The sequence below is a fragment of the Colletotrichum phormii genome (genome assembly GCF_030913505.1).
Source record: "Colletotrichum phormii strain CBS 102054 chromosome Unknown BDP81scaffold_4, whole genome shotgun sequence".
NCBI lineage: Eukaryota > Fungi > Ascomycota > Sordariomycetes > Glomerellales > Glomerellaceae > Colletotrichum > Colletotrichum phormii.
This window is the reverse complement of record NW_026851446.1, coordinates 2,140,774-2,168,661: the sequence shown is the minus strand read 5'-3', so window position 1 is coordinate 2,168,661 and position 27,888 is coordinate 2,140,774. Positions and strand designations below refer to the sequence as shown.

The window sequence follows — 27,888 nt, the reverse complement described above, 5'->3', positions numbered from 1 at the left end:
TGCCAAGTCCTACTGTGGTCGTCCAAGTGCCGTAATAACTAGCGGCACGTATCAACTTTCGCCGTTTTGGAAACATGGCTCGTGCCTACTCTGGGCGTGTAGGTACAGCCGTACACAAAAGTCCTGCAGGGTCCGTTTTACCAGTTTTGGCATATGGTTGGATGGAGTTATACATAGTCATCCCGCCGCAGGAGAGATCAACAATGTGATTGACTAAGGTAAACGTAAGACAGGACAGACGCAGACAAAACTGCGCTACAGAGATGTGATGCTCACACGGGGGGGGATTTGAGGGAGGACCTACTAACGGTCTTTCTGCAACCACCTCAAACGACGTAGAGACGGCACACGTTCCTCGAGGCGTCGAGAGAGAGGAATCTGTAGCCTCTGTAGCCTGTGGCGCTCGTAGAATTCATGCCTACACTGTTTCTGCATGCTTGGCACGCTCGACACTTGGGGTTTGCCTGTCCCCGTAGAGGGAAGAAGTGATCGCCCATCAATCCCGTCGGGCGGGAAGAGAGTCAACAAGAAGAGACGTCTGAACTTCTCTCGAACTCTCTTTCCATTTTCGTCTCATCGTATCTTCCCCCCCAAAAAGTAACACACAAAAGTTCTCGACCAGTTGGTTTCTCCCCATCCAAAACACCTAGTGTACCTTTACAAACCCGCCAAGAGCACCCAAGAGTCCCCAAGAGTCCCCAAGGCGATTTACCGGCATTGAAGCTTTTCGATACTCACGAATTATCGGTCTTGGCCCCGGTTGAGGCTGGGGCAGATCGGCATTGGCGTTTCTTTTCCTCTGTCTCTCGGGCATTGATGGACTTTGTTCACCAACCAAGCCGGGTAACCGATTTCTTGTCTAGATCCCCAAAGAGAAGCCAAGAAGGTCTCTTGTGGCATAGACGGCCTTTCCCCCGTGTTTGTCCTTCTCCCATCGTAGTAGTTACACTTGGACGAGCCAAGAAGTTTCAAGCAATATGCCACTCTTGGCTTCAAAACAATGGTCAATCCCGCCTCCCCTACCCGCACGGGTAGATGTTCTATTCTCGATACGGCCAAATGTACCTCCTCTGGCTCGATTGGGAAAAATGATGATCCCGGATTACTTTTCCATGATGGCTCTTCCCACGGGGTGCCTTTCGTTTTGTCTGCCATCTGGACCGTGTCGTGTCAAAAAAGGCCGCGCCGCCGTCGCCGTTGCCGGCCCCAGGAAATGTCACCGTCGGGCACCTATCAAAAACTCCCCGCCATGCCAATGCCATGCCATCCAACCCCCAAGTTCCATCCCCCATCCCCCGACCCCCCGCGTAACTGGGGGAGTTTAAAAACGACGATGGGGGGAACCAGTTCCAAAACTTGCAAGTGCCGAAGGGAAGGGGGGGGCGTACTATGGGGTGAACACACATACATGTCACACTACATAGAAAAGAATATCCCGGTTGAAGATCACCCATTGAATGATACATCTCTCTCTTCACACACACGTAGATCAGAGCACCATCCCACAGGCATTCTGTACAAGAATAGTATTCTCTCCAACGGCGGCGCGGTGGCCGGCGGGTACGGTCCGTACGGGAGTATACGGATAGAATCGTCTTGACAAGGCTGACTAGGTAAGAAGAGCCAAGCAAAAAACCAACCAACCAACCAACCTCCTCCTCCTTCCCCTTCGGCTAAAGCCTCAAGGTATGCTTATAGGTCATATGCAGGACCGTAGATCCCCGGGGGGGTAAGCCGTAGAAAAAGGGCGGTGACCTGCTTTTCTTGGCGAAAGGAAAGAGAAAAAGCCAATCGTATTCGATGCCCCCCTCTCCGATTGGAATCTTCCATTTCTTCCCGAAAGAGTGCCCAGCCACAGAAGGTGACGTGGGACGGTTGACCAATGAGGCGGCATTTTACAGCCCTGTTGCCTCTTTAACAGAGTCGTAATGTAGAAAGCAAGGTTCCGGGAGATCTACCCCAAGCCGCATGTGCTTGTTGACAACTACGACCAACCAGTTGTGCCAGTGTGTGGTGAACCGCTTTGCTCATTCGTGGGCGATAACGATGTGAGGATGAGTTGTTCACCAGGCCGCGTAATGAGGGACGCGAAAGGGCCAAGGCTTGATGATGTTGATCATGAAGATGACGATAGTCGTCTTCATCGTTGTGGCAAGAAGTGGATTACACATCACAAAGGGCAGTGCCACACTTGGCAATGCAAGAGGCAAGTCTCTCTCCATGACGAGAATGAACAATTGTGATTGATGGTTTCGTAACAGAAGCTATGAATGGTGCCAAAATAAGAATCCCTAAACTCATTTCCCACCAGAACTTACTTACAGACAAGGCAAGAGGGGCGCTTCAAACCCACCCCCAAGCCACGCCGCCCCCGTGATATCAAACAGTCAACCGCCAACAAGTCGCCGCAACGCCATTGCCAAGAGACATCCCCCCTCTCGTCAACGGACGATGACGAGGGGAGCCCAATCTTCAAGCCACCCCAGACCGAAAATCATGAACATGGTTCCCAAACAACAACACACCAATCATCCCCTTTCCACTTTACTTTCCTGCCGCGACACCCTCGACGAAGCTCAGGGCCTCTTCGGTAGGTACACAGTCAATGGAACTCGTCTTGCTGTGGAAAGTCACACCGTAGCACTTGTCGGCGACGTGGACAATTTCGGGTCGGAAGGTGGTGCAGATGAACTGCGTTCCGGCCTCCTGGGAAATAGACTCCAAAAGACTGGCGACGGCGGTACGGTACTGGGCGTCGAGGTTGGCGTCGACCTCGTCAAAGATGACCATGGGACTGCTCTCTGTTTGTTGAAGGGCGAAGATGAGACACAACGCACACAAACCTGGGCGAGTTGTTAGCAAGACTGATACGAAAACATTGGGGATAGGACATGGCTTACTCTTCTGACCGCCACTGAGTTGCTGGATCCTCTGCTGCTCATCCAGAGTCTTTGAGTTGAAGGACACACTGATACCGACACCGGTGTAGTTCTCAACGCTGCGGTTCTGCTCCTCCTCAGACTCCTCGGGTTCGACGCGACGATCCGTCCGGCGCTGGATGACCAGACGTCCATGTCCAGCCGGGACGAGCTTCTCAAAGATGGTGGCGAACTCCTTGGACACTTGCTTGAAGGTACGCTCAATAGCCTCATCCTTGCGCTGATCGAGGTGGGCAACGAGCTCCTCGATAGACTCCTGCGAAGCATCCAGCTCTTTCCTTCGCTTCAGGAGCTGGTCCTGTTGCTGGGTGAAACTGTTGTACTGCTCAAACGCCTTCTTGTTGACGTGCTGGAACTTCTTGAGGGCATTGCGGACCTTCTTCAACCGTGAGTCGATTTGCCTGGGGTCCATCCTTTCGTACTTGTCAAAGGCCTCCTCGGGCAAAACTCCGAGATCTCTGATCGCCTTGGCGGCATCCGCAGCCTGCGCCGTGTAAACGGCCTTCTTGGACATACTCTTCTCGATCGAGCTGCGCTGCTTGGCTTCTCTCGCCGCAACGGTGCTGCGAATCTCTTCTTGCTCTGCCTTCTTGGCTTCGCGGCGGTCGAGCTTGCCGCCCTGCTCCTCGAGCTTCTCCTCAATCTCCTGCATCTTGGCTTCGATAGCGGCGGTCTCTCGTTGAAGCTTCTTGAGTTCCCTTTGCGCCTCCTTAAGGCTGCCAGATTCTCCGGAAGAAGTGTTGTTCTCAAAGGCCTGGCTGTTGAGTTGATCCAGACGCAGCTGAAGATTCTGGTTGATATCTGTCTCAAGGATCTGTTTCCGGCTTTCCGCTTCTCTCCGCTTCTTGCTGGCGTCGTTCCACTCCCTTTGAAGTCGCTGCACTTGCGCGTCCAGCTCGACAAGCTGCCTCTCCTCAGCATTGCTGAGCGACTTCTTGAAGTCGGACGCGAGTTCGGACTCGTTGGCGGCAAGACTCTCGGTGAAAATCTTCATGTCTCGCTCAACGGCATCGCGGTGCCTCATGGCGTCGTTGAGACGTCGCTTCTCGTGCTCGAGCTGTCCGTTCTTGTTGGCGAGTTCGTGTCTCAGAGGTTCGAAGCCGCTTTCCAATTGACGGAGCTTCTGCTCGGCCTTCTGAACTTCACCCATGGCACGAGTGATCTCCTGCTCCTTCTGTTCGATCTGGGTTCTAATCCGATCAGACTGCTGCAGGAGCCGCTCATACTCGTCTCTCCACTTGTTGACAGCCTGAACGCCTTCAAGTCTAGATCGCCTGGGGTCGATGTAACCACCAGTCATCGCACCCCTCTTGTTGGTGGTATCACCGTCCAGCGTAATGGCATCGACGCCGTGACTCCTCGCGTACTGACCTCCTATGCTCAGGTTGGGGCACACGACGACTTTGCCAAAAACTTGCTGGAAGGCCTTCTCGTACATTGAATCGTAGCGAATCTTGCTCAGAAGCGGCACGATTCCGTCTTGAGATCTGGGCATGTTGATGCTCCTCGGGTGAAGGCGGTTCAGCGGCATAAAGGTCAACCTACCTCCATAGTTAGACCGGAGGTGGTTGGTGAGGAATGTGGCCGTTTGATCGTTGTCGACAATGTAGTGGAACATGCTGTTGCCAGCGATTTGCTCGACAGGAAGGCGGTAGGTATCGCTGACCTCGAGGAGCTCCGCAATCGTGCCGTAGGCGCCGGGGATGTCTTGCTCATGCTTCAGGCGCCTAATCGTGGCAAGACCACGGGCAGTGTCGCCATCCATCATGGAGCTCAGCTCACGCTCGGCCCTGTCTCTCTCCTGCCGCGCATCTCGCAAGATGGTGTCGAGTTTCTCTTCCTCACGGCAGAGCAACTTCTTCTCGTCGTCGAGTTTGTCCAGCGTTTCCCTGGCCTTGCTGGCTTCCTCGAAGAGCTCGTTTCGAATCCCGCTCGAGCTTTGTAACTGCTCTCTCAAGCTGGCGACATCAATCTCGAGCTGCTTGATTGAGTTCTCGGTTCCAGTGACATCCTCGTCAGCGTCCATCTTGTTTGCCTTGTGACTCATGAGCCTCGAATGCAAATCGTCGATTTCCGCTCTCAAGTAGTTATCGCGCTCGGCCTTGTTCTTAAACTGGGAGCCGCGACTTTGCTTGGTGAATAGGCGATTGCGTGTGGCCTCAGCGGTGTCCAACTGCTGCTTCTTCTCGATCTCTTGGCTCCTTCGTCTGGTGTACTCCGGGATGACATTGTTCAGCTCTGCTTTCTTCGTCTGGAGCTCTTCAATGGTCGCCGCGAGATCGGCCTCATGTTGTTGCTGGGCTTGAACGGCCGCGGATTGACCGTCTGACAAGGTCTTGACCTTGAGCTCAGCCTTCGCCTTTGACTTTGCTGTTTCGCGGCGGTCCTCCTCGAGCTGCCGGCGCTCAACCTTGAGCAGGTCCATCTCTTTGGTCAGCTTGTGGATCTCGGACTCCAACTTGGTCAAGGTCTTTTCGGCATCCTTGAGCTCAGTTCGTATCGAGTCGGTGTTGTCCAAGCCGTTCTGTCGAATGTTCTCGATGCGCTCAAGCTGATCCTGAATTTGCTGCTGCTCTTGGTAGTACAAGGCGTACTCGAGGCATCTGCGTTCGCGATCCTTGTCCTGGAAACCACGGAGTTCCTCCTTTTCCTCTTCCAACTCAGCAAGACGCTCTTTGATGTAACCGAGAAGTTCGTCAATCTTTTCTCTCTTGTTGTTGGTCTCGTTCATGATCTTGAGCGACTCGGTTCGGCGCGCTTCGTAGACCTGGGTACCGGCGACCTCCTTCAGAAGGGTGAGTCGGTCAGACTCCTTCATGTTGGTCAGGGCCGTGACACGACCCTGGGGTACAATGTAGTAGGGATTCGACCTAGAAAAGCCGGCAGCCTCGAGTAGGTTGACAACATCGTTCTTGGTGACGACTTTGCGATCGACCGAGTATTCGTCCTTTTTTGTTCCGATAGTGCGACGCAGAATGACCTCCTTGCCTCCTGTCGGAAAGCGCTCATCGCTGTTGTCGAAGATAATCTCGACATATGCAGACATGACAGCCGATCCTGATCCTTCGTGCAATAGAGCCTGGCGCTCCTCGCGGGTCATCTGAGTGTAGGCGTCACTCAGGACGAAGCGCATCGCCGCAAAGAAGTTACTCTTGCCGGATCCATTGCGACCGACAATAACATTCGTACCGGGGGAGAAGGGTTCGATGACGGTCTGTTCCTTGTAGCTATCGTCAAGTCAGCGGGGTGTCACTCTCTGCGGTCTGGTCGCAAGGGGCACACCTCTTGAAGCCTTGAATAATGCATTGCTTGATGTACATGATGAGAGAGAGAGAGTCGCGGCCTCAAGGGCGGCGATTTTGCGCGGTTGAAGTCGCTGATGGAGTTCGCTGCGAGTCGCGCAGTATTTTCATCGGTATATTGACAAGTCGTGACAGTCGATTGTTGGTGGTGGGGATAGACGACGCGTCTAGGAATCGCGAGGTCCTCCTGCGTAGGAGGTCAGGGCGCGTCTAACCTGGGGTGCGGTCGCCCATTTGGCAGGCGGTGGGTGCCTGAGGACGAAGGGGCAAAGGAGGCATAATCGCACAGTTTGTTGTACGGTGTGCGACGGATTTAAGACTATTTTACACTGTACGCGACTTCCACTTAAAACCACCCTCTCTCAGCATGGTCAATATTTTGCACAACGATGAAACTATTCGGCAGTTTAACTATAAGTCAATATCGGCGACAAACTCTTCAGAAAATACAAAATGAATTGTTCTAGATGTCCAACTTTGACTATGGACTCTCTTCCCAGTCTATAGCAAAAGCTTCATGTTGGATGGCTGTCTTCGCGGGACGAACAGCCCAAGAAAGCTTCATTGTTCCGATGCTCATGACTCGAGGAATGTCAACCGTCTGTTATTTCTATAAGCTTATTGAAGGAATTGGCTGAGCTTCCGATAAATCAACGGCCGTTGAACCCATCCAAACGCTATCTACTCAGGGACGATGAAACTCGCCGATCTGTGGTTGGATCTCTGCAAGATCCATCCATTGCTTGATATACTTCAGAAAAGGGCGGTCCGACTCGGTCTCGCCAATTGCTCTCGAAGACTTCTTCCGCAACAAAGCATCTGCATCCGCGAACACAGAATAACTATGGGCGAATCTCCGGCAATGACAGGAGTTCGTCATGGACGGATACACTTGCCCGGACAGGCGCATTCTCTTCGAGACAGCACCTGTCAAGCATTAAATGTCGAGGCATAAGATGTCAACCCGTTTTTCCCTAGGGTCTTTCTTCTTTCAAATCCCTCGACCGTTCCGACACTTCCGCGCAGACCTTCAACTACCCGCAGGGCCTGCGCTTGTGTGCCTGAGCGCATGCAAAGCTGTCTGCGACTCTGTGGCTCTGTATCTACAGGAGGCCGGGGCAAAAAAGTTTTCCTAGTGTGCAGCGACCGGGAGACTCGATTATTGGTGTGCTTGAGGCTTGAGCAGCATTCATGACACCGGGCGATCAGCAAGTAGTTTGAGCTTCAACATGGATGGAGCTGGGTCCGTCCAATATGCACCCCAGTCAAGTCACCGGGAAGCTATGCGCACTGACCACATGGACGACACAGAGTACACGTACTCCCTCCAGCTTTTGACGGGATAGCCACGTTGCTGGATATTAAGGTGTCGGCGGGAGAGCAGGAACCAAGGCGATTCGCTGGTGCAGTCCGATTTTCAGAGGAAGAACAGAACGGAGAACGAGTTTGCTAGCCAGCAGACGAAAAGCCAGGAAGAAGAAGATGAGAGTCGCATTCATCGATGGCCGCGTTTTGGCTTGCTCGGTCAGTTGTCAGGGGTAGAAAAAAACCAGGAAATGGCAGTAAAGCCAAGAGCCAGGGTAGTCGAAAAGGCCGAGGCGGGTAAGACAGACACTCCAGCAGCTCGCCCTGGAACGGCCGGGGACGGACGGGACGAGCGGAGCACGACTGAGATGACATGAGGCCATCGCAATCCAAAAGTCCGTAATGCTTTGTTGTCGCTAGCAGTGCATTTGCTGTGTCTGTGGCTGCGATCTGTTCGTAGGTAGTCAGCTCGGCCAGCATTTGCAAAGGCGAAAAGGACGGACTGGTGGCGGAGACGAATCAGAGCAGCGTGCCGTTGGAACGCCAGATTCTCGGGACCCTGGGAGGGCTACGCCGAGATTCCCAAGCTTACCCCACGTCTTGTGGCAGCCGAAGCAGCTTGTTTCCCATTCTAGGCATCGGCCTAAACTGGCCGCAGCTGCACCAGCATGCCTGTGATGATCCTCGCGCTGGCGTTGGTCTGCTGCACTCGCAATCTGCCTGCCACCATCGCCATCGCCATCTATCCATGGTCCATCCATTCATCCATCCAAAACATTGAGCAGACAAGTCATCCAGTGATATGTTGCCGCAGCAGGTCCAGTCATCGGATTTCCTGGCGGCGCAAGGTCGTGAAAGGTTGCCTGGTGCCCAGTGCTGCTGATAGGGCGAGGCACAAGAGGTCGTCTTGTCTGTGTGTAGCGCAGGTCCGGTCTAGGCTCCAAGGGGCAGCCCGGCGTGCTCATCGCAGGGCCAGCTTGGAAGCCTTAGACCGATCTGTCTAGTTGGTTTAATCAGATGCGATGGATGACCAGAGTTTGGCGTGTTGCTGAAGAGCAGCCCATACCACGGCAACATGGCAATTTGGTGTTTCGGTTTGGGGAAAAAGCCACGCCCAGTCAGTCGGTGGCAAGGTGCAACGGTGGTGGCAGGTGTCCAAGAGAAACCGCTAAAGATCTGCCGTCAATTCTTGCAAGTCTTGGAAAGGGACAACACAAGACAAGGTAGGCCCGCCGGCCTTCTCACGCAAGGGAGAGAACTGAGAAAGTTGAATGGCGCATGCGAACGTGGAAGCTTGTGTGCCTGTTCACTGAGTGACTAACTCTCACTGTAATTTGATGATGCCATTGCAGAGGATGAGACGCCGTTCTGAAAAGTGCCGAGCGGAACGTTGCGCGTGGGGATGAATGCCAGTCTGTCAGAGACGGAGAGAAAACTCAAAAGGTGGAAGAGTTCCGCGGGTTCGCGACGCCATATGTATGTATGTGTATGGTGTGGTGTGGTCAGCGAGTCTGTTCCTGTCTCCTTGCGGATGCACTCTTCAGGGTTGGTTAGTCTTCAATGACGAGGTCGAGTAAAGTTTTTTTCCCCATCTGCCCCAGTCAGAGATGCGCCTGATGAAGACCGTAGATGGCGTCGCTGGCTCGTGGCGTTGAAATGCATATATTGGTTTGCAAAAGCCGCAATGCTTCGGTGACACCGCCGTCCGAGGTTTCTTGTAAAATTGTTCGGGGGTTCACGATGGAATGGAGGTCGTCGCGAGATGAGATCGTGACCCTCTAAGAGGTTAAGAGTGCTAGCCAGGGTGATAACAGACGTGGAATATCGAAAGGGAGAAGTAGACGAAAAGGGACGATGACATGGTAGAAAAAAAAAGGCGGCCGGAGAAGACGACGACGACGACAGGTTCCAGAGTGACAGAACAGGGTTTATTGTTTGCTGGGGAGTGGAGGTGGACTAGGTGACTAGATGACGCTAAGGAGATTAAGCGAGACGCCGTCGCTGCGTGAAGGAACGGCTGGCTTTCCTTCCTTTTTTTTCTCTCACGGGCCCACGGGTAATTATAAAAGTACTGCAGGCATACCTTTAAGACTGTCCGGGCCCCTCCACCCCAAAAATTCCCTTCCAGAGCGACGTCGAGGTGCTGCCCTTTTGACGCGACCCCTTCAATACTCGCATCTCATTGGCTCGTTTCTCTTAGGTTGGTCAGCACCACAGGCACCAACAGCAGCACCCAAGGCCCCAAACCACCTGGGCAAAAGCCTCTCACCACAAAAGTAAGTGTATTCGTTCCTTCTTATCCCGCCCCGTCCAGTCCCATTAGGTTGGATCTGGTATCCGTACCTCAGGCAGGCACCATCCCCCCATCCACAACCACGCGCGCCTTCACGCACTGCACTGCATTCCCGCCTCGCACCTGGCTGGCACTGCGTCTGCCTTTCCCCCAATCTCAATACTTGAAGGTGGCCCATGTCTACATATGCGCGTCTCTTCCTTCCCACTTTAAGGCGTCATCCCTCCCGTTTTTCGAGCCTCACCTCACCTTTTAATAGGCGCCTTTTTCTTCTTCTCACGACTTGACGCTTATTCCTTGCACCAGCAGCTTTTGCGACAACTCGGCGCACACACACCACAACTATTCACGACGCGCCTACGCATAACGCCTTGCACCGAGATTCTACGTGTTTACGCAACTTTTCTCGCATTCCGTCCATCATCTTGCACAACTTGCAACAAGCTCCGACTCGACGCGGCGATTTCACCTGCATCGTCCTACTTCTGATGCATGCATGGTAGTCGCATCCTTTGATTAAGACTCGGCTTGATCCGCAGTGGACAGGATCGCGATTTGCATCCGGCCCCATCGTCGTTACCCGCTTTCTCAATTTCGGTACGTATTACCTTCATCGAGTCCGCGTTTCCTTCATTTCCCCGTTATGCTCATATCCACCCCAAACCTTGCACCACTTTCTCTCAATCCCAACATGCCATTGGCCGTCTCGGTCCGGCGCGTCCTCTATCGCTCTACCTGCCCTTCACTTCACTATCGAGATCACCTCATCGTACCTTACATGTTACTCCACCAGCTGCCATGATTCAGTCTCGACCCCAGACTGCATCATCTCTGTTTGGGCACGGGAAGGTGGCATGTACCGCGTGTTTAAACTCCAGCATCCCTCTTCCCTACCTCCTGCCTCATCCATGCATTTCCAAGCATTTATGTTGTCATCTTTCCTTCACCAAACAGCTTCTGGACTCACCTCGTCCTTTTGGAACTCATGATTAACACCTCTCACAGAAGTTCAGTCTGATGATGAAACTCTCATCAAATACATCTTAATTCAAAATGGCGTCGAGGTAAGGTTCCTTCCTGGCAACCTTTGTGATCACTCAGATCCGATCAACTTTGAACTAGCACTAACCTTGCTTCAACAGACTTGACAGATTGGTCACGTGAGTATTACCACCTGACATCCCTTTTGATCTTGGCAACACAACACGACCCTCGTTGTTTGCCTCTTCTGAATCCGGCTCAGCTCAGCTCTGGGGATGCCCATGCTGGGCGAGCTTGATACTCAGTCGCAGCCGAGACTTTGTATCATTGCATGGTGAACCGATTACTAAGTGCTTCGCGCAGGATTCTCGAAACGGGCAGCACCCGTTTAATCCGTGACACCGCTGTCAACCAACTTGCCGACTGGCAAAAGCAGCATCCTGATGAGCTTTTCAACCTTTTATCCAGAGTTGTGCCTTACCTCCGGCATAAGGACTGGGAGACACGCTCTACAGCAGCCAAGGCGATAGGCAAGATCACCGAGAATGCACCCCTGTACGACCCTAATGAGGATGAGGACTTTGCACCAGTCACGAAGGATGAGCCAGAAGAGAATGGCCACGTGAAAAAGGAGGAGGAAAAGGACGTTGCTTCTTTCTCTTCCAGCGAGCTTCTCAGATTGGGGTCGCTTAACGTAGAGCACATCATCAAATTTGGTCGCCAACTTCTGAGAGGCGGCAATATCGAGTATGCTCTGGCATCATTGGACCCCCCGGCACGGCTAGCACACCAAAAGAAGACTCTCAATGGACGACTTGGCCTCTTGGGCAGGGTCTTTGACGATGCCGAGATGCCAGTCGTCGTCGAAAAGGAACATAGTCCTCTTACTCCGCAGGAGTCAGCAAATGGCCACAATGGCAACAAGGAGAGTGCCACTTCCCACGGTCAAAGCCAGCCAGCAGAAGAAGCAGGCCTGAGCTCTAGGCAACTCAACGTTCTCAAGAGGAAGCGCAAGAGAGAGTTGCAGAAGGCTGCTCAAGGGAAAGGGGGGTTTGGGGATTTGACCATGAGAAGGACGACGACAGCAGGGTCCGAAGGTTTCGACGAAACACCAGCAGCAGACGCCGACACAAAGCAGAAGAATGGGAAGGTCAATGACTACTTCAACTTGGACAGACCAGCAGACGTCGATGAGGAATCAAAGGTTGTCAGCGAGTTCAAGGGACAAGTGATACCGATCAAGTCCGAAATCGAGGTTGACGAGACAATGGAGGGCGCTGAGTGGCCCTACGACAGACTTTGCGATTTCCTCAAGGTCGATCTTTTTGACCCTTCCTGGGAGACTCGCCACGGGGCTGCGATGGGCATTCGGGAGTTGATCCGTGTGCATGGAGGTGGAGCTGGCAGAGTTCGTTCAAAGTCACGGGCTGAGAATGACCGCTTGAACCAGTCTTGGTTGGACGATCTGGCATGCAGACTTTGCTGCGTCCTAATGCTGGACAGATTCACCGACTACAGTTCCGATACCTCAGTCGCTCCGATCCGCGAAACCATCGGCCAATCTCTCGGATCGGTCCTTCGCCATATCCCGGCAGAATCTGTTCACGGCATCTACAAGATTCTCTATCAGATGGTCATGCAGGATGATCTCCAGCTCGATATGCTTCAGTGGTCTGTTTGCCACGGTGGCATGGTTGGACTGAGATACGTCGTTGCGGTTAGGAAGGACCTTTTGCTGGAGGACAGTGAGATGATCGATGGCGTTGTCCGCCTAGTCATGAAGGGTCTGGAGGAACATGACGATGATGTCAGAGCAGTGAGCGCCGCGACCTTGCTTCCCATGACCAAGGAGTTCGTCACATTACGACCTGGATCCATTGACAGCCTCATCAACATCATGTGGGGCAGTTTGGCCGATCTTGGTGACGACCTCAGTGCCAGCACTGGTAAGATCATGGATCTACTCGCCACGCTCTGCAGCTACCCCGAAGTTCTGCAGGCCATGGAGACGTCCGCCGCGCAAGATGAGGAGCGTTCATTCACCTTGCTGGTGCCGCGCCTATACCCCTTCCTACGACACACCATCACTTCCGTCCGCTTAGCGGTGCTGAAGGCTTTGATGACATTCGCGAATCTGGGAGCTGAGAACTCCCGAGGCTGGCTCAACGGAAGAATTCTACGACTGATCTTCCAGAACGTCTTGGTTGAGAGGGACAGAGAAACACTGGCGATGTCTTTGGACGTTTGGACAGCACTGGTTCGCTCACTTGCACAGACGCCCGAGATTCTTGCCGACGAGTTCGCTGCGCACGTCGAGCCTCTGATGAGACTTACACTACAACCGATTGGTGTGTCCCGGCATCCCTTACCCATGCCCGCCCACCTATTCCAAAAGCCATCGGGCGGCACGTATGCACCTGTCGCCGTCACACCTGCCCGGAAGGCCTCTTCCCCCGACGGGCCCGAGAGAGCAAACAAGCGTCGTCGCAAATCTGCTAAGACGGATGACGTTCCAGTAACCTCTCATACCCACGACGTTGACGGGCACATGATCCAGGGAGATGTGGACCTCGTCGGCATGGATACTCTGATTCGATCGAGAGTATCAGCCGCCAAAGCCATGGGCCTGATCATGTCTTTCATTCCTATTGCTAGCCTTGCCGAGTACGACCAGCTACTTCTCGCCGGTATCTCCGACCGGGCTTCATCCACACAGCTCTCAGCATGTATGGTCATTGATGAGTATGCTACCAACGGCCCAGCCGAAGGAGCACAGAGATACGCAGCGCCTCTACAGAAGATCATTGAGACTGAACGTCCTACTCACTACGGCGACCTCGTCAGCTTCATGCATCGGGTGCGGTCCCAGTGTCAACAACTTCTCAACATGTTCCGCGATCACGGCAAAGTGTCTAGTGGCCGGCTTCCGACACTGGCTGTTCTTGTTCAGGGTGACGAGCAAGCAGGTCCAGGTGCCTTCTCCATTGTCGTTGCAGACAAGGTCGTTGGAGAGGATTTCGACAAGCTCAAGAAGGCCATGTCTCCAGGACAGCGTCTGGTTGCTAGCCAGATGCTCAGCGAGGCCAGGGAAGTGGCCATTTCTGCGATTACTGACGCCAAGGCCGCCAAGGACTCACGGGATGTTCGCATCAAAGCAGGTGCAGCTTGCGCCTTGGTTGCGATCAAGGCCCTGCCCAAGAAGCCCAGCCCACTGATCAAGGGCATCATGGACAGCATCAAGACAGAAGAAAACCAGGTGCTCCAGAGCCGGGCGTCGGCGACCATTGCAAGACTTGTGCAAGTGTTCAACGAGATGGGTCGTCGCGGACCAGCCGACAAGGTTGTTTCCAACCTGATCAAGTTCTCCTGTGTGGAGGTCGCCGAGACTCCAGAGTTTCCTGTCCACGCAACCAAGACGGATTGCGTGCTTTCAATGCAGAAAGAAGAAGATCGAGTCGATCATGCGGACGCTGCCAAGTGGGCAAAAGAAGTCAAGGCTGCTCGCATCACTCGTCGCGGCGCTAAAGAGGCGCTGGAGATTCTTTCCAAGACTTACGGCGCCGAGCTGCTCACGGCCGTACCTACTATCAGGGTATTCATGGAGGACCCTCTTGTCAAGGCATTCTCTGGCGCATTGCCGGCTGAGGCCAAGGACCCCGAGAATACCTTTGGCCAAGAAATCGTTGACGCCTTGTCCCTGATTCGGACGCTCATGCCAACTCTTGACAAGGCCATGCATCCATTTATCATGGAGAAGGTGCCGTTGGTAATCAAGGCCCTCCATTCCGAGCTCTCCGTCTTCCGCTACATGGCAGCGAAATGCATGGCTACAATTTGTAGCGTTATCACTGTCGAGGGTATGACAGCTCTTGTCGAAAACGTCTTGCCATCCATCAGCAACCCTATCGACCTCAACTTCCGTCAAGGTGCGATCGAAGCCATTTACCACTTGATTGCCGTGATGGGTGATGCCATTCTTCCCTACGTCATCTTCCTCATTGTCCCCGTTTTGGGCCGCATGAGCGACTCAGATAACGAGATTCGCCTAATTGCGACAACCTCTTTTGCAACATTGGTCAAGCTCGTGCCCCTGGAGGCAGGCATTCCAGACCCCCCAGGTCTGTCTGAAGAGCTACTCAAGGGTAGAGATCGCGAACGAACCTTCATTTCCCAACTGCTGGATCCCAAGAAAGTGGAATCGTTCCAGATCCCTGTCGCTATCAAGGCTGAACTTCGTTCTTACCAGCAAGATGGTGTCAATTGGCTTCACTTCCTCAACAAGTACCACTTGCACGGCATTCTTTGCGACGACATGGGTCTCGGAAAGACCTTACAAACCATTTGCATGGTTGCCAGCGACCATCACCAGCGCGCCGAAGAATTTGCGAAGACGGGTGCACCCGACGTGCGCCGTCTTCCATCTCTGGTTGTCTGCCCTCCTACGTTGTCCGGCCATTGGCAGCAAGAGATCAAGACTTACGCGCCCTTCCTGAGCGTCACTGCTTATGTTGGCCCGCCAGCCGAGAGAAAGAGTATGAAGGACAACCTGGACAAGACCGATATCGTCGTTACCAGCTACGATGTTTGCCGAAACGACGCCGACGTTCTTGCAAAATACAATTGGAACTACGTCATCTTGGACGAGGGACATTTGATCAAGAACCCGAAGGCCAAGATCACTATTTCCGTCAAGAAGCTGGCCAGCAACCATCGGCTAATTCTGACCGGAACACCCATCCAAAACAATGTGTTGGAGCTCTGGTCCTTGTTCGACTTCTTGATGCCCGGCTTCCTTGGTGCGGAGAAGGTGTTCCTGGACCGGTTTGCAAAGCCCATTGCCGCAAGTCGCTTCAGCAAGGCGTCTTCTAAAGAACAAGAAGCAGGTGCTCTCGCCATCGAGGCTCTCCACAAGCAAGTCCTGCCATTCCTTTTGCGACGTCTCAAGGAGGAGGTACTGGATGATCTGCCACCCAAGATCTTGCAGAACTACTACTGCGACTTGAGCGACCTCCAGAAGAAGCTATTCGATGACTTTACCAGAAAGCAAGGCAAGAAGCTGCAAGAAGAGGCCGGCCGCGAAGACAAGGACGCCAAGTCGCACATTTTCCAGGCCCTGCAGTACATGCGAAAGCTCTGCAACTCTCCAGCCATGGTCATGAAGCCCGGACACGGCATGTACGAAGAGACCCAACGCATCCTTAGCAAGCAAGGCACCAGTCTCGAGGATCCGGTTCATGCACCCAAATTGACCGCTTTGCGAGACCTACTGGTCGACTGCGGCATTGGTGTGGAAGAAGCTGAGTCGAACGATCCTCTGTATCAGCCAATCAAGCCTCATCGCGCCCTCATCTTCTGCCAAATGAAGGAGATGCTGGACATGGTTCAGAATACGGTTCTCAAGACTATGCTGCCAGGCGTCACTCACCTTCGTCTAGATGGTGGGGTCGAAGCCAACAAGCGACAGGACATCGTCAATAAATTCAATAGCGACCCGTCGTACGATGTCTTGCTTCTGACTACCAGTGTCGGAGGTTTGGGACTCAACTTGACGGGTGCCGATACGGTCATCTTCGTCGAACACGACTGGAATCCGCAGAAGGATATGCAGGCCATGGATCGAGCTCATCGGATTGGTCAGAAGAAGGTTGTCAACGTATACCGCTTGGTGACCAGAGGCACTCTGGAAGAGAAGATTCTGAGCTTGCAACGCTTCAAGATCGATGTAGCTTCAACCGTGGTCAATCAACAGAACGCCGGCTTGGCCACGATGGATACAGACCAAATTCTGGATCTCTTCAATCTCGGGGACACAGGTCCCAGTCTCATATCAGACAAGCCGCAAAACACGATGGAGGGTAGAGAGGAAGATATGGTGGATATCGAAACGGGAGACGTCGTCACGGGCAAGCAACCGGGCAAGAAGGCTTGGCTTGACGATTTGGGTGATCTTTGGGACAATCGCCAGTATGAGGAGAGTTTCGATCTGGATGGTTTCTTGAAGACCATGCAGTAATAATACCCCCGACCACGGTCGTATCAGTAGGATGTTGGAGGGAGGCCGTTGAGAGCCTTGTGTATGGAGTTTAGCCTGGCATCTGGTTTAGACAAGAGCGACTTGGATGCCTTTTCGATAGGGAGGCTTGAGACCTCTCACGCATTAGTGTACTCATAACGAAACGTGTGCGCGGAAAACACCTGTACCATATGATACTAGCAATTTACGACTCAAACGACGCAGGTTGGGTGAAAGAAAACAGCTGAGCGTTTAAATCACTTTGGCCATTCATTGCCCTACTTTTCACTGCATCTGAACCCGTCTCGTGTGGTGATTGACACTACTGATCTATACGTGTGACTTCTCTGTTCAACATTCTTTATTATCATGAAGGCCCCAAAGACTGCAATAAAACCAGTCAACTTTGTTCCTTCAAAGGTCAACAATGAAAACATTCTGATTAGATAATACACAGTACACTAGCAATCGTGATTTGAGAGGTTTGTGATAGGCTACTCTGGCCTCCACATCAACAGTTTGATTGTGGCTAAGCAGCAGAACGGATTAACACAAGTGCCATTACAAGACCTTCCTCACACCTCTTCGCCCAAAAGAAGCCGCTGGGCTCATGGCCGCAAAGAGGGCATCGACGGGCCTTGTGCAATTCCTCTCAGATCTGCATCTCGAAGCTAGCAGAGACTACTCAATATTTGACTTTCCCGCCACGGCACCTTATCTCCTACTCTCTGGCGATGTGGGTAGTCTATCCGACTACGACAGTTACCTCGGGTTCATCTGCCATCAGACGGATCGGTACGAGAGTGTCTTACTTGTACTAGGCAACCACGAGTTTCACGGTCTCACGTACGACAAAACACTCGCAGAGGTAGCAAAGCTTGAAGCAGAGCCATCGCTGGAGGGGAGGCTACATATACTCCACCAACGTAGATTCGATATCCCTGGTTCCGATGTCAGCATCCTGGGATGCACATTGTGGACGATGGTCCCGGAGGAGGCGAGGGCTGCGGTCGTGGGTAGAGTCAAGGATTTCCAGCACATCAAGGGGTGGAGCATTGAAGTACACTGCGCAGCTCACAGAGCGGACTTGGCTTGGTTGAAGACAGAGTTGCAGGAAGCGGTGGCGCGTGGGAGAAAGGTTGTTATTGCGACTCACCATGGGCCTTTGTTGGAGGGGACTTCGGAGCCGAGGTTTACGGGTAGCCCGTGGTCTTCGGCTTTTGCGACGGATGCGTTGGAGGAACTTGAGTTCAGTCGGGTACGTTGCTGGGTGTTTGGCGCATACGCATTTGTCTACGGATATGGTGGTGAAGGGTGTTAGGATTGTGAGCAATCAGAGGGGATATATTGGGTTTGGGAGAGTTGTGAAGGAGGGGTTTGATCCTACAAAGACTTTGTCTTTTCAGTAGCCACCTTGCAAACTACTGCTCAGAAACTGAGAAAGAGAATCTGCGTAACACTAGTTACTTATCAGCTTGCAACTTGGGAGAGTTGATTCACTATGTACGGTAATTTCAGCCGGGCTGTGTGACAAGTGAAGACAAAGAGTCAAAGTGAAAGGTGAGAGGGATGTCGTTGCTGATCTCATAGCTGAGCTCAGCTACCGGGATAGCAATACAGCGGCGGGGTAATGCCCCCGCACCTGTGATGCACAAGTGGCACCGTACTGGCTCTGCACCAAGCTCCTGCCAACCAGCAGCCATTGTCAATCAAAATCCAGAACATTCCACTCAACAACATCGCTTTCAAAGTCAACAATCGAAGCCCACATCAACTGGAGGCAATCACCCATCTGCATCATATTGTTGAAGCACCCGTTAAGATGCCCGTCGACTACAGCAAATGGGTGCGTTTCATATCCTCCATTCCCTCCCCATCCACGGTCCTAGGGACGCCGACCGCAGTGGCTAACATGTAAATACGTCAGGACGCGCTGGAGCTCAGCGACGACTCGGACGTCGAGGTCCATCCCAACGTCGATAAGCGCTCCTTCATTCGAGCGAAGCAGAACCAAATCCACCAGGAGCGACTGCAGCGCAAGCACCAGATCGAGACGCTCAAGTACGAGCGCATCATCAACGATGGCCTGATGAAGCGCATCTCCAACCTCTTGGACGCCCTCAAGTCCCATGCCTCCGAGGCCGAGACCCGCAACCCAGGTGAGGTCGCCTTCCAGGCCGTCATGGAATCCGCCGGCAAGCCCGAAGACGACCAGCCGCCTCCGCGCCCCGAGGGAATCCACGCCGACTCGGAGCCGCTGCCTAGCTTCTCCAAGATGATGGCCGTGCTGCTGGACCAGGTCAACAAGGAACTGGACGAGAAGAAGCCCGAGAACCGCTACAAGGCTATGCTCGAGGGTGTCGAGGGCCACCTGACGAAGGTGCAGAATCTGCAAAAGGAGCTGTTTGCCAAGCTGGCCGAGCTGGAGAAGGAGGAGGGACGCAAGATCACGAGCGAGGGCATCCACACCGGCTTCGACAGCTCGCACGTCAACAAGTCCAAGGACACGGAGAAGAAGGAGGAGCAGCGCAAGCCGGAGCTCCTGAACCCCAATTTTGACATGACACAGTCCCTTCCGGCCAAGTCGACCCAATCGTACGACGACGATGAGGAGATTGAGGCATCGCCCGCCGCCAAGAAGTTTGCGCAGATCAAGGCCGAAGATTACACATCCAGCGCGCAGTACCTTTCCAAGAACCCGCAGATCCTGACGGAGCGGGAGACGGACGGCCTTCTTGTCCTCGCCTTTGACGCCGCTCTCGAGAGCAAGGACGACTTTTGCCGGCAGTGCGTACACCAGGCGCTGCTGTTGCAGTACTGCAGAGCGCTGGGCAAGGACGGCGTGGGCATGTTCTTCAAGCGCATCACGACCAAGGGCCACCAGGCGCAGGAGGTGTTCTTCAAGGACGTGCAGGACACTTACGGCAAGATCAGAAACCGGGCGCGGGAGATTGTCAGGGAGCGCGCCAGCGAGCCCGAGGGCGTGGAGCAGATCCAGCTGCACGCGGTGGAGCCCGGCACGGAGATCAAGATTACGATCCCGCCCAAGGACAGCGAGGACCCCGCCGTGAAGGAGGGTCGGGATATTTTTGAGACATTCAGCGCGGATTTCCGGAAGGCTCTGGAGAGTGGCAGTCTGGATGAGGTCAACAAGGTGTTGGGCAAGATGAAGGTCGAAGAGGCTGAGGATATCGTCGGCAAGCTTGGAGACGTGAGTAGTCCCTTCTTCTGTGCAGATGTCTGATGAGCCGGTTCACTAACAACATCATGACCTACAGGCCGGCATCTTGAGTCTGGAGGAGCAGATTATCGACGCCACGACGGAAGAGGGCCAGAAGGCGCTCAAGGACATGGAGGCGGCGCAGGCCGGTTCCGAGTCCGGATTCGCGCCGGACCCTGAATAAATGAGGGGGAAAGGAAGCATTCGTACGTCGACTAGAGCCGGAACATGGGGCAGGGTCAGAGCACATTGCGCAGACTCCGCAAGAGAAGAAGTGTTGGCTGGCGCAAAGGCATTATGATGAACAAACTCATGAACACGGGAGGATGGTCTGTCTGGTCCAGTAGTCACTGAGTAAGCAGATTAGAAAGATTCAGAGACATAATACATCAACATTCTGAGCATTGAACACAACTTGAGCATTGCATGAACTGCGGCTGCGCCCTTGTCCGGGGGACACGCGTGACGGAGGAGGTCTTGACAATGGCATTAACGGCATTGGCGAATTTCGTCCACGGTTCGGGTCCAACAAATGGGCTGAGACGAACGACATGCTGATGTGCTGCGGCGGCGGACGTGGTTTTTGCGCTCGGCGTGGCTTAGGTTGACAGCATTTTTTTCGGGTGACGGTCCCTCCCCCACTATCCTTACCGTACCGATGGTATTGGGTTCTTGGGAGGTAAGAGAGAGGGAGAAAATGTGACGAACACAGAGTCCGCGCGGAGGCAAAGGAAACGGCTTGTGCGCACGACAAGCAAGTTTCCTATCCTGCGCCTGGACCTTTCTGGACCTGGAGAGTAGAAAGAGCTAGGTAGGTATCCGTAGACATGTTCGGGTAGAGCTACCGAGCAAGACAGACGTGGCTTTTTTGCCATCCCTTTTCCCGGGATCGGATTGACAGATGTCAAAACGTTCTTGTCTCGGAGTTTGCTTTGATCGTGCCCCCGCCTAATACTAATAACAGTTCTCTAGGTCGTTTTTGACGATGTTGGTGGTGTTTCACAGAGATCAAAGACGGCTGCACATCGTCACGTGGGTATTTATCCTACATACCTAAACGCCTTCTGTACTCTGCACGTGGTACATGCGAATAGTCTGGACTTCCTCTCCCGACTGCGCAAAGACGTAAGTGATCGGCACATTGGGACGAGGCAGAGAGAAAATAAGCATGTCTTGGTCAAGCTATTGCTTAACCTACCATGTCGTCAGGTCCCGAAGAGGGAGGGTTGAGGCTGAGCAAGAAGAGAAGAAGTGACATGAGAGACATGAGAGATGTGCAACTGCGCAGAGTTCAAAAATAGCAACGGGAGGCGATCTTAGGCTGGGTAGCCCTGTGGAGACCCCTTTTTGACGGGAATACTGCGGTCTATTCTGCTCGCCGGGCATGTATCCGTACTTCTGTCTACGTACATTCGCTGCCTTGGACAGTTGTACAGTTGGGTGGGCTTTGTCAGCGATCCGTTGTCTGCTGTGGCCAAGCGAGGATGCTCCTCAAAGATGTTGCTTTTGGCGAACGAAAGCTGATGATGATTATGGTGACGAGCTGCTCTTCCTGTCCGGTGGAGAGTCTGTTGTTTACGGAGTACTTGGTTGGTTTCCTGTTCCTATTTCTTGTCCACTGTAAAGTCTCCATCAAAATGGCATCTTTTCTTTGGATGGCAGAGGTACGTCTAGCTAGTGGCGACCCTAGAAACTGGGACAAAATTCCCGTGGCTTGGGAAGTTCTTTTCTTGGAACAGTGCTGGGGAACCCGCCGGCAGATGGGAACGGGGGGGGGGGAGGTCTGGACCAGTCGAACTGCTTCGCTGGGCGCGGGTGGGAAGCCACACCTTTTTTCTTGCGGTGGCGGCGCTGGACTTGAAGTGTAGATCTCTAGTGTCCAAGCCACTCGCTTTTCCTCTCGCACCTGGCACCCAATCAGTGTGTCAGTGTGGGTGTTGTTGTCGTGTGTGATCAACAGCAACGAAAAAGTTGGAGGTGGGCTCTTCTTGTCGAGATTCTCCAATTTTTGTATGAGCCAGCCTTGGGAAATCAACAATTACTCGGCTGGCCGGCTGGACAACCATTTGGGTTGGTGGGTGGTCGTAGTTCGGTTGTCGGAACGGCATGTGCGTATGTACAATCGGTTGACATGCCAAAGTCGGTGAAGTGATATGAAAATGCGAGGCGACGGGGGAATAAAGAAAAAAGAAAAAAGAAAATGCAGAGTCAGCCGCAGTCAATAAGCAGGCACCACGAGTCAGCCTCTAGACAGCCTCTCTCAACAACACTGTTTACGAATAATGCGATTTTCTGGCCGAGGTAAGGATACGTTGGTGGTTGCGAGGTTAACCATCTGCAGTTGTGCCAGAGAGATCTGCACACCGCATGAATCATACTGGAGCCCGCGCGTTGCAGGTTTCCCAAGTCAGAAATGGCCGTGGCAGGAGAGTTTGCAAGTTGTATAGGTATTCTCTCGTTTACATCACTCGATTGGCGATGAAGATGAAAATAAAAAGAGGTTGACTTGGCTACCGACCTCATTTAGTATCCAGTTTATCTGGAGAGTTCGGATGTATCTGTACGGAGTGCATCTTGCATGTTCTCCATCAAAAGGTTTCCTCACTATTCCAACGTTCATGTAACCCGCTGCCAGAGATACGTCATTGGGCCCCAGAGAAACATTTCCATCTTCCATCCTCACACACGGATCGTCCTCGGGCGGTACAACGGCGCCGAAAGCGAAAAAAGGAGGGGAAAAAAAAAAGGACGGGAAGTCTGTCCTGGACCAGGGGGGGAGTTTGTCTCTTGGCCCAAGCAGGAAAAAAAGTATCAAGCAATTAAGCGGTAAGCAAGTGTAAAAGCACGGGACAAGATCGTTTGTGCGATTGGGCAGAAGATTTCGGGTTGCGACTGCGACTGCGACTGCGCAGGACACTCTGTCGCGCAATGCATTCCCATGCTATTGAGCGTGGTGATGGCGTGCCGTGGAGGGAACAACGCGGCTCCATGAGCGCAGATAGGTGTGGGAGGTAAGGGAGACCCCCCGACACTCGACTCAGGGGGCACCCTACCCAAGGTTTGGACTTTGGAGGGTGATACGTCGAGCGACACCATTGCGACTGTCCATTCTGACATTCTGTTTTCTCCTTCGGCTTGGGACTTGTCTCACGTCCGTGGAGTAGGTAGGCTCCAACTTCTATATTGTACTATGAAAGACGCTAGTTGAATGGGCGGGAACCAGCAAAGTGGGAAAGGTGACACGCACACACTGACACACTACCTCTTGACTTTAGTATAAGTGAAGAGGGTCGCTGATGGTACACGCTGCCTTATTTCCTAGCTCCGTCTCGGGCTTACTACGCAACAGCTAAAGCACCTAAAGCACTCTGGATGGAGGCCGCGCCCATTCCTTTGTACAGAGTACAGTCCAGAGAGACTCAAACTCACAGAGTCCGACCTGGATCTGCATGTAACGGGCATTGCTGGGGAGGGAAAGGCGCGAGACAGCTCTTCTCTTATTGGCGACGGCAGGAGAGGAGGGGGAGGGGGGATGAGGGTAAAACATCACGCATCACCCCCTTTGAGTCTTTTCTTGCTGCACTGCACGTCTTTGCTGACGGACTTGGGCCTGATGCACAATTCGGAGAGGGAGGCTGTGTAAGTCTGAGAGGTGAGATGTACGTGTACATTTGGCGGTGCAAACAAGTTATCCGTGGCAGCTATCTGGGATTAGTACTTCGAGACGACCCAGGCAAGCATACTGAAAGTGAATTAAAAAAGAATAAAAAAATTTACAGTGGCTAAGTGTTGGATTCTTCTCGGTGGTTTCCGTCGTTCTTCTCTTGCAATTTTCTCGTATGTATTCCATACAAGGGGGAGAAAAAAGAGTGACTGAAAAAAGAGTACGAGTACAACCGTGGCTGCGCCATGCCGCCATGTAGCCCGCCCGTGTACACGCCCGGAGCCCCACCGGGAAACGGGGGACGGACTGGGGGCCGCGCAACCAACAGGGACCAAGTCTCTCTGGCTCTGCTGTCATAGTCCGTTACTCTGGTGCACCTCCCTTCTTCAGCTTCGGCGCACTCTTGTCTGATATTTCTCCAGCCCCATTGGGGCTACGTAAGTACCCATGCCATAGGTATCCGTACCTAGTGTACTGCGCAGGATGTATGGGTACGGAGTATGGATATGGGTATCCGAATGGGGGATGAGGAAACATCCCAAGTGTTCCCCTTCGACCCTCCTTGGCCTGGCCTGGCCTTGCGAGGATCCTCCCTTCATGTGTCCAACATATTAAGAACTGGGGATCCGGCACCAACCTTTCCTTTGGCCTCCACGCTTACTACTAATACACCAGTCACACTACGAATACGCTACCTCTTGCCTCGCCTTACATCAGACTCGAGGATTTTGCCTGTCCTGGATCTACCTTTAACCTACCTTGTCCGGTAACATCCCGTCTCGCGTTGCCCTGCTCACTTCAACCTCCTCGCTACTTCAGTCTCCGCCTTTTCGACTGCCTCTCGTCATCTCTCTCTCTCTCTCTCTCTCTCTCTCTCTTTTCCTCTGCCTCATCTCCGACCTCGCGGGTTTTCCTGCTTTCTTGCACCTTGAGTCAGCCTCCTCAAAGCTGCAGAGCAAGATCCTCAAGCCGACGATCACTTCTTTCGACGTTTACTTAGTCGACCAGCTTCCGCTTTCGTCGATTTCCGCATCCGAGGTTTTTTGGGTTCAGTCTTACACGGACAACACCAACAAATTATACACACTCACACACAAACACATCAACAACATGGTCTTCTCACTCCGCAAGGCCTTCGCGGCCCTCCTCGTCACGACCGCAACAGTCTACGCCCTCCCCTCAGACTCCTCCTCGTCAACAGAATCGACGGTAAACACAACCACCCTCGCCGCCACCTCCTCAAACTCGACAGTCTGCAACAACTCCCCGTCCCTTTGCAGCCGCAAGTACAACAACATCACCCACATGGGCGCCCACGACAGCGCCTTCCTCCGCGACGCCAGCACTTCAAACTCCATCGCCGGTAACCAGTACTACAACGCCACCGTCGCCCTCAACTCGGGTCTGCGCCTGCTCCAGGCCCAGGTCCACCTCGTCAACGGCACCTCGGGCAGCGTCCTCCAGCTCTGCCACACCACCTGCAGCCTCCTCGACGCCGGCACCCTCGAGAACTGGCTCTCCGCCGTCAAGGACTGGATGGACAAGCACACCGACGACGTCGTGACCATCCTCCTCGTCAACTCGGACAACCAGGCCGCCTCGGCCTTTGGCAAGGTCTTTGAGTCCTCGGGCATCTCCAAGTACGGCTACAAGCCCTCCACCTCCTCCGCGACCTCGAGCTGGCCCACCCTCCAGACCATGATCGACGCAGACACCCGCCTCGTCACGTTCGTCGCCTCCATCACCGCCGACACGGGCTACCCTTACCTCCTCCCCGAGTTCGCCTACGTCTTCGAGACGGCCTACGAAGTCACCTCCGCCGGCTTCAACTGCACAATCGACCGGCCCTCAACCTACTCCACCGCCGCCGCCGCCGTCACGGCAAACATGCTGCCCCTCATGAACCACTTCCGGTACCAGACCCTCGCCACCGACATCCTCATCCCGGACGTCAGCGACATCGACACGACCAACTCGGCCTCCACCAGCACGGCGGGCAACCTCGGCCTCCACGCGCAGACGTGCAAGAGCCAGTGGGGCACCAAGCCCGTCTTCGTCCTCGTCGACTTCTTCAACAAGGGCCCTGCCATTGACGCCGCAGATAACCTCAACGGCCTCTCTTCCTCCGACATCTCGGGCCGCAGCAGCAGTAACAGCGCCACTGCGAGCTCGAGCAGCGGCAAGTCTGCCGGCAGAGCGCCCGGTGGTATGGAGACCGGCGCGCTCGTCGCGTTCCTCGCCGCCGCCGTGTTCTTGTTTTAAGGGGTCGTCTCTGTTTCTGATTGTCAGGGTCCGAGCCAAAGGAAGATGTGACACTTTTCATGCGACAATCTCATGAAAAGAGTGTCTGTGTGTGTGTACACGCTCAAAGGGACATATCTCGGATGAACACTAAGATTCCCCCTCTTGTTTTCCTTTTTTCTCTCTTTTTTACTTCTTTTTTTTTTTTTTCCAACAAAAAGATGCATAGCGACGGCGTTCTATTATGAGCCGAGATCATCGGCAGAAACGACTCTTTTCTTGCCTTTTTTTCCAATTTTTTTTTTTCCACAGCTTTGTTCATGTATGACCCCGGGGAAAACGGGACCCCCGCGAGTTTTGTTTGGAAGAGAGCCCTTTTGGGATTGAGGGCAACACCACTGCAGTTGATCAGGATTGGATCAATGAAGTAGATAGATAGATACCAAGCATTGAGTAAAATCGTGCCCAGATCAATACGAAAAATCAACTTGATGAAACAAACTACAAGTGCCCTGATTATTGATGAGTGAAGTTGAATTAGTTGAGTGAAGAAGTGAGGATAAGACAAAACTCATTAGGAAGGTAGCAAGCACCCCTCCTCCTCTACGGTTAGGAACGGACCACCCCCACCCCTCATTGCATCATTGGGAAAGGTACTCTGCACGGCGACGGCATCTCAAAGTCAACGACATATCAAATTTCCTTGTATTTGCTATAATTTCTTCCTCAAGATCCTTCAGGAGACCTAAAGTAGCGTGTCCGTCCCATTTCTCAACCTCAGCAAACTTTGCGTAAAGTCAAGCCCTCGCATCCCCTCCAGGAACCAACCTCATAGCTACAACACTCAACACGCCACCACCCCGTGGACCTCAGTACCTGAACCCAAAGTCGCGCAAATCCAACCCCACCACATACCACTCATTCAATCACTCAGACCCAACATCACCAAACCTTCCTTCACTCACATACATCCACCAAGCTCTCAGACAACAAGCTCACTAGCACCCACCACAAGCGAAAATGTCCACCGAAGACTACTCCAACATCCCCACCCCCGAAGCCGCCTACGCAGACTTCTGCCTCATCCCCGTCGGCACAGGCAGCGTCTCCGTCGCCAACGAGGTCGCGCAGGTCCAGCGCCTGCTGAAAGCGAGCGGGCTCAAGTATACCATGCATTCGGCCGGGACTACCGTTGGTATGTCTCTCTTCTGATTCATCTCACCACCGCCGCTCTCCCTCTACTTCCCCTCGGCTCCTATGTCTCCAAGCCTAGAACCGTCATATTGTGCGAGACCGTGGAAGCCTAGGAGATTCATAACACCCCTGTGTCGGGACTGGATCCAGCTACACCAAAAGCCAAATAGAACGCTGCTAACACACGTGCGTCCCAATCTTCAGAGGGAAGCTGGGACGACGTCTTCCACGTCATCGGACAAGCGCACTCTCTCGTCCACCAGAGCGGCGTCGTGCGGATCCAGTCTTCGATGCGCGTCGGCTCGAGGTTTGTCTATCTAAAATGAAATTTCCCATCACAACGAAGCAAAGCAGCAAGTTGTGTTTGCGCGGACAATATTTGAGTGGCTGATGATGGTTATTCCTCTTTGCACAGGACGGACAAGAAGCAGTCTGCCGCCGACAAGGTGGCGCGGGTGGAGGGCATCCTGGCGCAAGACCAGTAAACGTTCAAGGCCAAGCTGTGGTGTGGTATGAGACGGGTCACGGTGAATACATACAACAAAGGTTGATAGCTTATTAGGTTATGATTTGACACAAAGATATACTATTTGATTTCCCCGTAGCCGCCGCCGCCGCCTTTCATGATGGTACATGTATACATCTCAGCCTTCGTAGATTGTAATATTGACACCGCCGACCCCTTCCTTGGATCCCTAGACCGCCCTCGGCCTATTTTCCTCCAGGTTTTCAAAAA

At 53.3% G+C, this 27,888-nt stretch overlaps 6 protein-coding genes across 6 annotated transcripts; 5 read left to right on the top strand and 1 right to left on the bottom strand.

Annotated features, from left to right (window-relative positions):
* Positions 1 to 2,218: 2,218 nt before the first annotated feature.
* Positions 2,219 to 6,417, bottom strand: BDP81DRAFT_342998 (RecF/RecN/SMC N terminal domain-containing protein). The gene is made up of 3 exons (XM_060586048.1): positions 6,222 to 6,417; positions 2,901 to 6,166; positions 2,219 to 2,843 (listed from the first exon to the last, which is right to left on the bottom strand). The coding sequence occupies exons 1-3, from the start codon at positions 6,257 to 6,259 to the stop codon at positions 2,545 to 2,547; spliced, it is 3,603 nt and encodes a 1,200-aa protein (XP_060449254.1). The 5' UTR covers positions 6,260 to 6,417; the 3' UTR covers positions 2,219 to 2,544.
* A 4,475-nt stretch (positions 6,418 to 10,892) lies between these two features.
* On the top strand, positions 10,893 to 16,833 carry BDP81DRAFT_446906 (SNF2 family domain-containing protein; the record flags this gene model as incomplete). The annotated part of the gene is made up of 3 exons (XM_060592117.1): positions 10,893 to 10,903; positions 10,982 to 10,999; positions 11,184 to 16,833. 3 exons carry the CDS (start codon positions 10,893 to 10,895, stop codon positions 16,831 to 16,833), a joined length of 5,679 nt encoding a protein of 1,892 aa, XP_060449253.1.
* A 481-nt stretch (positions 16,834 to 17,314) lies between these two features.
* BDP81DRAFT_420455 (Metallo-dependent phosphatase-like protein) lies at positions 17,315 to 18,402 on the top strand. The gene has a single exon (XM_060589851.1). It carries the CDS (start codon positions 17,444 to 17,446, stop codon positions 18,152 to 18,154), a length of 711 nt encoding a protein of 236 aa, XP_060449252.1. The 5' UTR covers positions 17,315 to 17,443; the 3' UTR covers positions 18,155 to 18,402.
* A 139-nt stretch (positions 18,403 to 18,541) lies between these two features.
* On the top strand, positions 18,542 to 20,460 carry BDP81DRAFT_469367 (uncharacterized protein). Its single transcript, XM_060594522.1, has 3 exons — positions 18,542 to 18,679; positions 18,761 to 20,044; positions 20,112 to 20,460. The coding sequence occupies exons 1-3, from the start codon at positions 18,656 to 18,658 to the stop codon at positions 20,235 to 20,237; spliced, it is 1,434 nt and encodes a 477-aa protein (XP_060449251.1). The 5' UTR covers positions 18,542 to 18,655; the 3' UTR covers positions 20,238 to 20,460.
* A 4,367-nt stretch (positions 20,461 to 24,827) lies between these two features.
* BDP81DRAFT_391305 (PLC-like phosphodiesterase) lies at positions 24,828 to 25,979 on the top strand (the record flags this gene model as incomplete). The annotated part of the gene is made up of 1 exon (XM_060587535.1): positions 24,828 to 25,979. One exon carries the CDS (start codon positions 24,828 to 24,830, stop codon positions 25,977 to 25,979), a length of 1,152 nt encoding a protein of 383 aa, XP_060449250.1.
* Positions 25,980 to 26,978: 999 nt separating this feature from the next.
* BDP81DRAFT_446903 (YkoF-like protein) lies at positions 26,979 to 27,637 on the top strand (the record flags this gene model as incomplete). The annotated part of the gene is made up of 3 exons (XM_060592116.1): positions 26,979 to 27,153; positions 27,357 to 27,459; positions 27,568 to 27,637. 3 exons carry the CDS (start codon positions 26,979 to 26,981, stop codon positions 27,635 to 27,637), a joined length of 348 nt encoding a protein of 115 aa, XP_060449249.1.
* Between the last annotated feature and the right edge of the window lie 251 nt (positions 27,638 to 27,888).

Coding starts and splice junctions, on each gene's coding strand:
- BDP81DRAFT_469367 (XM_060594522.1), top strand. CDS start 18,656: ATGCCCGTCGACTACAGCAAATGG. Junction 18,680..18,760: donor CCGTCGACTACAGCAAATGG/GTGCGTTTCATA, acceptor TAAATACGTCAG/GACGCGCTGGAGCTCAGCGA. Junction 20,045..20,111: donor TCGTCGGCAAGCTTGGAGAC/GTGAGTAGTCCC, acceptor CATGACCTACAG/GCCGGCATCTTGAGTCTGGA.
- BDP81DRAFT_342998 (XM_060586048.1), bottom strand. CDS start 6,259: ATGTACATCAAGCAATGCATTATTCAAGGCTTCAAGAG. Junction 6,167..6,221: donor ATTATTCAAGGCTTCAAGAG/GTGTGCCCCTTG, acceptor ACTTGACGATAG/CTACAAGGAACAGACCGTCA. Junction 2,844..2,900: donor ACTCAGTGGCGGTCAGAAGA/GTAAGCCATGTC, acceptor CAACTCGCCCAG/GTTTGTGTGCGTTGTGTCTC.
- BDP81DRAFT_420455 (XM_060589851.1), top strand. CDS start 17,444: ATGGCCGCAAAGAGGGCATCGACGGGCCTTGTGCAATTCCTCTCAGAT.